This window comes from Saccopteryx leptura, chromosome 3 (genome assembly GCF_036850995.1).
Source record: "Saccopteryx leptura isolate mSacLep1 chromosome 3, mSacLep1_pri_phased_curated, whole genome shotgun sequence".
In the NCBI taxonomy this organism is placed as follows: Eukaryota; Metazoa; Chordata; class Mammalia; order Chiroptera; family Emballonuridae; genus Saccopteryx; species Saccopteryx leptura.
Genome location: NC_089505.1, coordinates 9,446,259 through 9,458,917, shown reverse-complemented (window position 1 = coordinate 9,458,917; position 12,659 = coordinate 9,446,259). Strand labels below are relative to the sequence as shown.

General features: G+C 49.7%; 1 protein-coding gene across 1 annotated transcript in view; it reads left to right on the top strand.

Annotated features, from left to right (window-relative positions):
• The window catches only part of LOC136398127 (transmembrane protein 181-like), a 28,850-nt gene that overhangs the window by 1,317 nt on the left and 14,874 nt on the right, over positions 1–12,659 (top strand). The window contains exons 2-4 of the mRNA XM_066372532.1: positions 10,327–10,407; positions 11,911–12,010; positions 12,462–12,592. Of these exons, the coding sequence (XP_066228629.1) occupies positions 10,327–10,407; positions 11,911–12,010; positions 12,462–12,592 (312 nt within the window). The remainder of the gene's footprint in view (positions 1–10,326; positions 10,408–11,910; positions 12,011–12,461; positions 12,593–12,659) is intronic.

The window sequence follows — 12,659 nt, the reverse complement described above, 5'->3', positions numbered from 1 at the left end:
TCATTGCGTCACCTTGGTTGTTCCTTGATTGCTTTCTCATATGTGCCTTGACCAGGGGGCTACAGCAGAGTGAGTGACCCCTTGCTCAAAGCCAGCGATCTTTGGGTTCAAGCCAGCAACCAGGGGGTCATGTCTATGATCCCAAGCTCACGCTGGAGACCCCGCGCTCAAGCCGGATGAATCCATGCTCAGGTTTGATGAGTCCACGCTCAAGCCAGTAACCTCAGGGTTTCAAACCTGGGTCCTCTGCATCCCAGTCCAATGCTCTATCCACTGCGCCACCACCTGGTCAGACTCTTTCTAGTTCTTAAGACTTTTTACATTTCTTGTAATACTGGTTTGGTAGTAATGAACTCCTTTAGCTTTTTCTTGTCTATGAAGCCCCTTACCTGTCCTTCGATTCTAAATGATAGCTTTGCTGGGTCGAATTGTCTTAGTTATACTCTTTGCTTTTCACCAACTTGGAATATTTCATGCCAGTCCCTTCTGGCCTGCAAAGTATCTGTTACGAAGTCAGCTCACAGTCTTATGGGAGCTGCCTTGTAGGTAACTGTGTTTCTCTTGCTGCTTTGAAGATTCTCTCTTCTCCTTCAACCTTTGGCATTTTAATTATGATGTCTCTTGGTGGGACCTCTTGGGTTTGCCTTGTCTGGGACTCTGCTTCCTGGGCTTGTGTCTCTTTCCTTCACCAGGTTAGGGAAGTTTTCTGTCATTTATTCAATTAGGTTCTCAGTTTCTTGCTCTCTCTTCTTCCTTCCGGTAACCCCCCCCCCCCCCATGTGAATGTTGGTATGCCTAAAGTTGTCCCAGAGGCTTCTTATACTGTCACTTTTTTGGATTAATTTTGCTGTTCTGATTGGGTGTTTTCTGCTTCCTTATGTTCTAAGTTGCTGATTTGATCCTCTGCTTCATCTGCTCTACTGTTGATTCTCTGTAATGTAGTCCTTAGTTCAGTTACTGTACTCATTTCTGACTGGGCTTTTTAAAATTAATGTGTTCTGTTTCCGTTTTTGTTTCATATATCTTTGTTGATGTTTTGAGATTGAGCATCTTTATTTTATCTTTTTTGGGGGAGGGGACAGAGACAGAGAGACAAATAGGGAGAGAGATGATAAGTATCAATTCTTTGTTGCGGCACCTTAGTTATTCATTGATTGCTTTCTCATACACACCCTGACTGGGGGGCTAAAACAGATCGAGTGACCCCTTGCTCAAGCCAGCAACCTTGGGCTCAAGCTGGTGAGCCTTGCTCAAACCAGATGAGCCTACGCTCAAGCCAGCAACCTTGAGGTTTCGAACCTGGGTCCTACGCATCCCAGTTCAATGCTCTATCCATTGCGCCACCGCCTGGCCAGGCTGAGCATCTTTTTAACCTGTGAAAACCATTGTATTTTAAGGATTTGGAACCAAGAGTAGCTTAAAGAAACAACATGAAATTGGAAAATCTTTGTAGTGTTCTGAGATTTAGAATGAGAGAGTAGAGCAGTGTGCTTCCAGGTGAAGGGTGGTTAAGAGGTCACCAGGTGAACCTTCCTAGGAAGGCAGGGCTCCCTTCTCCAGCCCCATGAGTGGGCCCTGCCAGAACCCCTGGGAGCCACGGCATTGCTCTGACGTGGCAGTTCTATTAGACCTTCCTTCTCGTGTCCCCTGAAGGCAACCTCCTTATTTCTTCCACTCACTGGGACTCAGTATAACCAGCACAGTGACTGGGAATACAGATTTCAGATTGGACAGGCGAGCTGGGGTCACACCCTGGCACCGCCCTTTATAGTTGGACATTGGTAAGCCACCACTTCCTTATCTGTACAATGGCTACCTCGTAAAGCTGTGACTGCTCTGATGGGTTCCTTCTTTAAAATAATGCTTCATTATTGAACTCACAGAACCTGAGATCGTTCCCTTTAAAGTGGACCCTTCAGTGGTTTCCGGTGCACTCACTGAGCCGCGCGCCTTCCCTGCTGCCTGATGCTGAGCGGAGTGTCTTCCCACCCCGCTGCGTGTCTGTCAGTGGTCGTTCCCACTCCTCCCCCGGCCCCCGCAGTCCCTGCTCCTCTGTCTGTCCCTGTGGGCTTGCTTGCTCAGGACATCTCCGGTGAATGTCGTCAGTGTGTGGTCTTCTGTGAACGACTCTTTTCACTAAGTGTAACATTGTCAGAGTTCACCTGTGCTGTTGTGGGTGTCTGTACCGCATTGCTCTGTTGGCCGAAAAACATTTCACGCCGGGTGTGTCTCGTATGTTTTGTGTGTCCCGCCATCAGTTAGTGGCATCTGGGCTGTTTCCCTTTTTGGCTGTTAGGAATAATTCCTGTAAATATTGTAATAAACTGCCCAGAAGGATGTCTCTGGGTGGTGGGCTTAATGTTTATTTTTTTCTCTTTCCTTTTTATAATGAGCTCTTATTATCTGTACAATCAGAGGAGAGAATTATTTTTTTAAAAAGGCTCCTAAGGCAAAACTTGAAGGGGAAGCCCAGGATACACTCTGGCCATTCACTCTAAAAAGCTCAGTTACTGGAAAGCTACCTTAGAATCATGGATAACATTGTATCTGCAGCTTGTACAGCCCCGTTCAGCAATTAGAGAACCTCACGCAATGCCTGTCTGACTCTGATGAAGTTCTCCTTGAGGACAGCACGCGTCCCGCCCGGTGGGAACCGTGACCTGACCCTCCAGACGGAGCTCCTCTTGCTCGTTTGTCAGGACCCCGTTAGTGAAGGAATGGAGCTGTGGGCCCGTCACACGGCCCGTGCGGTGTCAGCTGCTGACATTTCAGAAGTGAGTTTTATGCTGAATTGGAGTAACTACTATCATTCTGGCATAGGTTTCAGGTGTAGTTATTTACCCTCTTTATTTATATTCTTACCATTCAAAAAACTAAAAATTTTTTCTGTTGAATCTGGTTTTTGTATTATAAGCTGCCTTTATTCCTTTTGGAAGTAAACAACGTATAAGCAATAAAATGCATCTTAAAAGTATGTTGTGACACTAGTAAACACATGCCAGAATGGCTGAGTGACAATGACGAGACAAGGCCTGAGCTGGCAGGGGTGCAGGTGTCAAATCTCCTGCCTTGCTGGGGCGAGTGAGACTAGCCACCTGGGAGCACGGGCGCGGACCGGCCACCTGGGAGCACGGGCGCGGACCAGCCACCTGGGAGCACGGGCGCGGACTGGCCATAAGACATGCATTACCCATCCGTCTCGGCGGCACAGTCCTCAGTCGCTGCAGACCGTCACTGCTCAGCACACTAGGAGCACACAGACTGGTTTGTCCCTGAAACAGAGTACTACACAGCAGCCAAACGAGTGAGTGCAGTGACATGCAGCATTGCGGGTGACTTTCATGAGCATCCTGTCGAATGAAACAACCCAAAAAGCAATACTAGTACAGAGTGGATGATTCCATTCATATAGATGACAGAGGCAGGCAAAACGAATCTGTGTGGTTAAATCAGAATTGTGTTCCTCTTGGCAGGCGAGTGACTCAAAAGGGCTGTGTTTTCTGATCAGAAATGTTGACACTGGTAGGCCCTGGCTGGTTGGCTCAGAGGTAGAGCATCGGCCTGGCATGCAGAAGTCCCGGGTTCAATTCCCGGCCAGGGCACACAGGAGAAGCGCCCATCTGCTTCTCCACCCCTCCCTCTCTCCTTCCTCTCTGTCTCTCTCTTCCCCTCCCGCAGCCAAGGCTCCATTGGAGCAAAGATGGCCCGGGCGCTGGGGATGGCTCCTTGGCCTCTGCCCCAGGCGCTAGAGTGGCTCTGGTCACAACAGAGCGACGCCCCGGAGGGGCAGAGCATCGCCCCCTGGTGGGCAGAGCGGCGCCCCTGGTGGGCGTGCCGGGTGGATCCAGGTCGGGCGCATGCGGGAGTCTGTCCGACTGTCTCTCCCCGTTTCCAGCTTCAGAAAAATACAAAAAAAAAAAAAAAGAAATATTGATACTGGTGTGTTCAGTTTGTGACAGTTTACTGAGCTGTACGTATAGGAGATGTGTACCGTTTTTGGTAAGTGTACTATCTTTCAGTGAAAACTTAACAAAATACGTACCGCACTGTAAGAACCAGAGCTCATCAGGAGAGTGTCTGTTCCTTTTCTTGGCGTTATTTTGGAAACTTTTGGCATCTGGAGTTTTGAGTTCTGAGTTCTCAGAGTCTAGGGTCCGTTCCCACAGTGCGTCGTGGTGCCCTGGGCTCTTCCGCAAGAGACCAGGGCCAAGGTTCACCTTCCTCTGGGCTCAGCAGTTGTTTCACTTGCCAGTTCTTCCTCCTCGAGGAAGGTCAAGTTCCGAATGAAAATGACCCTAGTTGTCTCTGTACCCTGTGGGGGGGATCCTCACCGGGCAAGCCCACCGCGGCCGGCCGATGCTTTGTTTTCAGCACAGCGCGTCTGCCCTGTAGCTCAGTCTGGATGGCTGACACCCCCTTCCTGTCTCCGCCTGCGTGTAGGCATCGAGGTTTGTCTGGCCTTGTTGTAGCCACCTCCCCTGAACTTGAGAAGCTTTATTTCTCTCCTTTTGTCTTGAACCGCAGTTCTGTGATCATTTGGTTCATTCTGCCTGTTTTATCGACTCTTAGTTTTCTGAATGCGTCCTGCCCACCTCCATTGCCACTTGCAAGTCAAGACCACCCTCCAGGTCTTGCAGGTACTTAGGAGATACTGTTTGTCTTTTGTGTTTTTTTAAAAGTTTGTTTTGTCTGGCCTGTGGTGGCGCAGTGGGTAAACCTTCAACCTGGAATTTCGAGGTTGCCGGTTTGAAACCCTGGGCTTGCCTGGTCAAGGCATGTGCCACAAACAAGCAGTGAACAACTAACATGAAGCAAGTATGAGTTAATACTTCTCATTCCATGCTCCCTTCTCTCTCTCTTCTCTCTGTAAAATCAATAAATAAAGTATTTAAAAAATACAACTGATTTAAAAAAAAAAAAGTTTGTTTCATTGGCCACACTCTGCATATGCAATGGAATGTAGACTTTAGGCCATGCAGGTTGCTTCTACTCTATTTTCTGTCATTTTGTCCTAAATCTTGTGAGAATCTGCTTTGCACACATCACATCAGTTCCTGTGTCCTCACAGCTACGCTGGCCACTTACCCCTCTGGCTAAGTGCTCTTCTTCAGGTGGGTTCTTGAGTGACTCTAGCAGCTGTTCACAGCTTGTTTCCTCCGCTCTCTTCCTGAGCCACGACCTTCCACTGCGGGGTGAGATGGAAACACCCGTGTTCCCTAGTCCTTCAGCTTCCTGTCCAGTGGACACTCTGGGCTCCCTGTGATTGGGAAGACTGGCTTGATGAGCACCGACTGACTGCTGGGACCACACTCTACAATGTTCTCATGGGACAGATTACAAACGCACGTGCTGGGCTTTCCCCCCAAATGGTTCTGTGTCGTATCATTCACTTTGGTGTTCAGGCCTTGCAGCTGAGCATGGGAACGGCTCCTGGGCGTTGCTGACCACTGCACAGGCGGCCGGGAGCAGCACGGGTCTCCCGGGTGTGTGCGTCCGCCAACCCTTCTCGCCCGGGCTCCTGAGCCTTCCCTGTCGGAGGACTCTGAGCGTGTCATAAGATCTCTGTTCTCTGCCAAAACATTAGCTCCTGGAGGCATTTTTACCGATTACTTTTTTTTAAGTTTAATCGTTACATGTCCGCACAAGATTCAACGTCATATTTGCCCGTGTATAGTCAGAGTAGGTGCTCAGCAAATGTTGAACAGAGGAACTGGACCAGAACCTGGAGATTTTAATGAGGGTGAAGTGACCCAGGTCATAAAATCAAGGCTCATTCCAAATGTCAGTTCACAGTATGACACGGTGAGCCCAGTCTCTGAAAGGACAAAGACAGCTTTGTGGAACGCAAAGGATCTTGACACAGAAGCCAAGAAGGGATCAGTAAGCTCGTAAGATGTTCAAGTAAAGTCTAAAGCCTGCATGTTTGCTGGGGTTTTACTCTATTTCCTTTTACTTATTTTACTTTTTAGTTTCAAATATACATTTTGGTGCTTAAAAATAACTTCAAAAACCACGCCCCCTAGTTCCATAGAATTAGGTCCATACAGTGGCCTCTGTCCTGACTGTGTGGCTGGTGCAGGCGTGGCCAGCTGTTTGGTAGACTCTCTGTGGAACTTTCTCCTGCCGGCCCTGAAGGTCCCAGACCCGGGCAACCAGAAGGCTGCTCACTCAAGGGAAGAGCCTGTTCAGACTGAGCTGTGCACATAGTCTGGCCTCGGAGGAACACAGAGGTGGTTCATCTCCACGGCTAACGAGGCGGCGTCCCAGAGGGCAGTGGTGTGAGGAGGTGGGTCCCTGGGTCGGAAGGGACAGGGACGGAACAGCAGGAGGACGGGAAGCCCGGGCTGGGTGCCAGACAGGCGCAGGGGGCCCGCTCTGCGTCAGACACTGGTGCGTGCTCTGGGCCCACACTGCCTTCCCCGTCCCAACTCCGCATCTGTCTCCCCTCCCTTCAACTAACTCCTTGTAGAACTAAACCGCGGATTTCAGGTTGAGCTTCCTTTATTGAATGAAGCGTTGTTTTCTCGTGCTAATTTTTAAATTGAGTTGATTTGTACTGCTCTGAGAGAACCTTAAGACAATCTCTCCCACTCTGTCAGGGGAACTCATGGTTGTTTTCTTTCTTACAAGTTATAGTCCTTTAATCCATTGCAGGTAAAAATACATACCTTCTTCACTGTTACTTTAAATACATTTTGTGAGTTTTTTCCTGATGGCAACATTTCTTTTTTCTCTTCTTGATTATGCCTTAGAATGTATTTTTTCAGTTGTTATGCATTATACCTTTTCTAATTATGTTCACACCAACCCTCATCAATGCTCATAGTGACTCCCATGATCATTTTGTAAATGACACCATTGCACAGTTAAACACTTAGCAACAACTATAGTTGTTTATGTTTTCTATTTATAATAGCAGCTATTGTTTCTTGAACTTTTCCTCTTTGCCAGGCTCTCTGCTAAACTTTTATATGCATCACCTTATTTAAGTGTTGTAATAATTTACAGAGTAGGTAATAGTATCCCCATTCTGTGGAGGAGAAAACTGATGTTCAGGGAGAGTAAGTCAGTTGCTCAACTAGGAAACAGGAGAGCTGGAATTTGAACCTGAGTCTCCGACTTCACAATCATGTGCCCTGAGTCTTCGTCCTTCACTTCCCGGTGGACATCAACTGGCAACTGTTGGTTTTTGTTTGGTAGCTTTATTGAGGTATAATTGACATACAGTGAAGTCCACTTATTTAAGATACAAAATTTGATCCATTTTGATACATGTATGTGCCTGGGAAACCATCACCATAATAAGATAGCAAGCATCTCCATCCCCTAAAAGTGTTTCATCCCTCGGCCACCACTGATCTGTTTTTATTAGAGATTCTTTTTTTTTTTTTTAGAATTTTACACAAATAGAGTTATAATGTGCTTGAATTCTTTCTCTCAACATAATCATTTTGAGATCGATGGGTGATGTTGGACATATGAATAGTTTATTCCTTTTGTCTTTGAGTGATATTGCACCGTGTGGATACAGCAATAATGCTTTATGCCATCAGCTGTTTCCAGTTCAGGGATGCTGAAAACAAAGCTTCTGTGAACATCTGTACACAAATCTTTGGACACGTGCTTCCATTTCTCTTGGGTGAATACAAGGAATGGAATGGCTGGGTCACCTGTTAGGAGTGTGTTTAGCTGTCAAAGAAACGGACAGACTGTTCCAAAGTGGCTGCATTGTGTTCCATTGCCAACGGCAGTGCAGGAGCGTTCCAGGTGCTTCACAGTCTTGTCAACACCCGATGGTCCGTTTTTAGTTTTGGCCGTTTCTGATGGGTGTATAGTGGTGCTACATTGTGGTTTTCACAATGTTTTGAAACTGTTGTCTTTTGGCTTGCATTTTTCTGGCAAGATACCTGCTATCCTTCTCTTTGTTCTTTGTAATAATGCCCCTCCCCTCCCCTTTGCTTCCACTTTTAAGATTTTCCCTTGTACTTTCTTAAACAATTTGATTATGGTATTCCTTGGCGTACTTTTTCTCTTAGTTCTTATACTTAGGGTTCATTGAGCTTCTTGGATTTGTGAGTTTACAGTATTCATCACATTTAGAAACATTTTGGCCGTTTTTCTTTTCAAATATTTTTTCAATCCTTCTCCCCCCCACCCCCCGCCCCAGAAAGTCAGGGTCACCAGTTACACATGTGTTGGGCGACCTGGCGTGGCCTCTCAGCGTGCTGCTGCTCTGCGACGTTCTGGCTCGTTCCTCTGCTGTGTGCTCACGGTCCCGGTCTCGGTGCGTCTGCTGGGCTGCCCGGCGGGCAGCCTTTCCAGGTCTCCGCTTCCCGTGCCCGGCCTTCCCTCTGCTTCCCGGGGTCCCTGCGTCAGTTCTGCCGTCAGTGACTTCTCGGGCAGTTTTGATTGACTTGTTTTTTCCTCATTATGGTTCATATCCTCTTCTTTTCTGCATGTGTGGTATTTTGACTCCGTGCCAGACACTGTTGACTATTAGAGCTTGTATTCTTATACATATTGGTGAGCTTTGCTCAGGGCTGTTGTCAGGTTACTCGGACGTGGTCTGATCTTTTCAGGCCTTGCTTTTCCACTTCACGAGGCGGGGCCAGAGCAGCATGAGCCTAAGACTAATGCTGACTTTCTCCCACGGAGGGAACGGAGGGAACGGCCTGGGAGCGCGGCCCCTGCCCCTGTGGCCGTGGTCCTCCCTGCGGGGGCCAGGCGCTGCTGTGGGCCTGTGGGAGCGCCAACCAGCCCTCTGGGGTCTTCCCGGCCTTGGGTGGTTTGCTCACACTTGTGCGCTGACTGGCGCCCAGGTGAGGCGGGTGGGGACCACGCTGGCAGGTGTCCACACTCTCTCTGCTGCTGTCTTCTCCGTGCTCTGTCCTGGGAGTCACAGCTGCTGAGTTTCTTCCTGGATCGCAGCTGTGTGTTCACGGCTCAGGGGCCCATGGGCTCAGCTTGGGTCCCCCCACCCTAGCACAGCAGAGGGTGCACCTCCCCGTCAGCCAGGGATGATCATCTTTCATTGCCTCATGTCCAGTGTCTTAAATTGTGTGTGTGTGTGTGTGTGTGTGTGTGTGTTTTAATGTTTCAGGCAAGTAATTTTAATCTAGTGTCTGTCACTCTGTCCTGAAGTGGGTTTTTAAGACAGCTCAGATGATTTTAGTTCAGTGCACTTAGCGATGGGGCTCACTGGCCCAGTGCGGGGCAGTGTTCTGGGCTCTGCTGGTGACTCTGGCCTGTGGCTGGGGCTGGGAGGGCCGCCTTCCGCCCGCTGTCAGCACGTGGTGCTCTGTCCTCGGCTCCGGGTGGTGAAACGGCTCAGTCAGCATGCGGACCGACAACCGATTCCACTGTACTTTTCAGGTGGATATGTTTACCTTTCACTTCATCTTTTTTTAGAACATCCTACCTACTCACAGTTTACATCTTTTTAAAAATCTGTTTCTTTTCATAGAAAGTCTGGCAATCTCTAATAAAGCGATTGACAGTGTAGATTTTCTTATAAGATTTAAAAGCCCAGTGCCCTTATTATGATTATAGACTAATTTAGCTGCCAGATGCATCATTAGTATAATGCCATTGGAAACTATTCAGATACAGAGAACATTTTGACTGTTGCCGGATGGGAGGGGGGGAACTGGGTGAGGAAGGTGAAGGGATTAAGAGGTACAAACCGGAGGTCGCAGAACAGTGCCGGGCTGTGCGGTACAGCACAGGGTGCCCAGGCGATAGTGTTCGGAACACTGTGTATGGTGCCCGGTGGGTACTAGACTCGTCAGGATGAGCACTTAGTAAGTTATATAATCTCTAACCACTGCGGTGTGCAACTGCAACTAATATAATATTGTATGTCAACTGTAGTTGAAAAATGAAAAATGATTAGGAAAAAACTTTTCAGCTCTAGGTAATTAATATTTTCAAAGTCTGTGTTCTTTAATATAAAAATAAAATGTACCAAGTGTTAAAATTTTAGGACATATAAGAAAGTTATAAGAAAGGAGAACATTTTAAATTATCTGCAGTCTTGTATCTATAGATTACTATTATTAATAATCTGGTATACTGTACTTTTTTTTTTTGCTTTTTATTTTAGTTTTAGTTTTCAGTTACAGTTGACACTGAGTATTATTTAGTGTTAGTTTCAAGTGTACAGCGTGTGGGTTAGACAAATGTACTTACAAGTGGTCTCCCCTCCCCTGCCCACCTGGCTTCATGCAGAGTTATTACGGTATTCTTGACCATTCCCTATGCCGTGGTGTACTTCTTATAGATGCCTTTTTTGGTTTTCTCAAATGGTTTCCCCTCTTTCCGTTTCAGTGGAAGACTTACAACCCTGCATTTTCCCAGTTGGAGATTTGGTTTCGGTTCGTGTTCGTGGTGCTCACCTTCCTTGTCACTGTGAGTACCGTTCACCTGACAGACACGCCAGGTTCCTGACAGGGCAGCGTCGGTCTCTGATCCACACAGTGCGCCCCGCAGGGTAGCGTGATCAGAGCTCTGAGGCACCCCATCTGGCGGCCGGCCTGGTGTTACCGAATATTCCGCGTGTCTGCCGGATGCCGCAGTGCGCATGGCCACATGGTGACGTTAGCAAGGACTTCTGTGTCATGTGAGAGTAATCTCAGACCACCGACTTGCAGGTAAACTCGTCAGTGTGCAGTGACAGTGCCCTGACCCCAAGTGTCAGGGAGGCCGCCCTGTTTGAGCGCCCTTTGCACGCGGAGGAGGCTCATTCCTGGGCTCTCGCATTTGGAGAATTGTACGGCACCGTTCCGTCTGGGCTTTTTGGGAGTGAGGCCGAGATATGCGGCTTTGGGATCTGCGCTCAGTGTCCATAGGCGCATCGTGATTGGGGAAGTGCTTACCCCTCCCTGCTGCCCAGCAGCCCCTACAGCAGCCCCATCCGTGGAGATGGGGTTTATGAGCTGGAGGAGGGGGAAGCGTGCCTCACGCATGGGGTGGCTGACCCCCATCTGAAGGGTGGCATTCCGCCCGCACCCGCTGCCTGGCCCGTGCTGACGCAGAGGGCATGCCATTTAGGAGATGTGTCCACTCCCGTTGCCACCTGAGGAATGCTTAGTGCTTTGCAGACTAGCCATAAATAGAAGGGCACAGCTCAAGGGGACATGAGAGAGGTGCCAGGCGATGGTGGCCTGGGTCCTGCTGCACGGAGGGCAGGACACAGCCACTGGAACACGCAGAGAGCTGGGGCTAGGGCCAGACCCAGGGCTTCCCTCGTGAACTGACCACAGGATGATGGAGAACCGCCCTCTGTGGCTGGTCAGCCAGCAGTCCTTGCTGTCTCTGGAAGCGCTCCTGGTGCCTGGGATTCTGCTCCCGCAGTCGGGCCCGGAGCACGGGCACCAAGGGCCCCGCGCTCTTACACAGGGAGACGGCCTAACACGTAGACTAGCGGAAACGGCCATCTGCTCAGGAAGTCCACATTGCTGAGAAATGATTGGCTTGTATCATGTTAAAGAAAAGATAAAGCAAAAACTAACCCCAATCCCCCCAAATCCCAAATTATATAATGTTTTAAAGCAGTTTAAAGAAACATCTCCCATAAGCCACCACACCTTCTTCGAGGTTTTTTAAAAAGAAACGTATCCTCTGATCCTGGCTGTAGGACTTGTTCCCCTGTCTTCTCCTCTGGGAGTCCTGTGCCGTCTGGCAGCATTGTCCTGCTGGGATCCTGCTGGGACTGTGTGGCCTGTGCCCTGGGGAGTTCTCCGTGTGGCTCTGGTCCCCTCCTGGCCCCTGACCTGGCCCCTTTGCAGCAGTTTACCATCTCGTCTCAGTTGGCACTGCAAGGGGTTAATGCGGTGTTCTTCGCGTGTCTGGCGAGAGCCGCCTGGCACCCGGCCAGGTGAGCCTGCAGTGACTGCCCGCTCTGCTTTGCAGTGTCTGTTTGCGCATTCCCTCCGCAAGTTCTCCATGCGGGACTGGGGCATCGAGCACAAGTGGATGGCCATTCTTTTGCCTCTGCTACTGCTCTACAACGGTAGGTGCCATTTCTATTGTGGGCTGTCCCCTGTAGGAGTGAAAGCTGGGAGGCACCCGAAAGGTGGGCTGGCCCTGCCTCCAGAAGTGCCAGGGCCCCTGGAGGAGCAGGTAGAGCACCCCCCAGCGTGGGAGGGGTGTGCTGTACCGGGATCGGAGGACGCCCCGAGCATTCACAAACGAGAGACTGCTCTGCAGGCAGAAACTTGGAAGGCCGCAGACACAGCCTCCTGGGAACTTGGCTGAAGGCCGCGAGCGTGCCGTCTGTTCCTCATCCCGGGCTCCGGAGCTGCAGCCTCAGGGTTCCCGGCCTGCAGAGGCGCGGGTGGCGGGAGCAGACGGCATTCTGTAACCACCACTGGGCCATCTGTTCACTGGCTTTTAGGTGTTTTGAAAAACAAAACAGCCTTCAGTGCACCGGCTTCACCAGGCCCTCTGGCTCTGCTTTCCAGATCCGTTCTTCCTACTCTCCTTCCTGGTGAACAGCTGGGCCCTGGGCATGCTGGACGACCTCTTCCAGTCCGTGTTCCTGTGCGCCCTGCTGCTCTTCTGGCTGTGTGTGTACCACGGGATCCGGGTGCAGGTGAGTGCCAGCCCTTGGCACCGCACCACCGAGGGAGCGGAACCCTGTCCCTCTCGGCCCGTCTCCG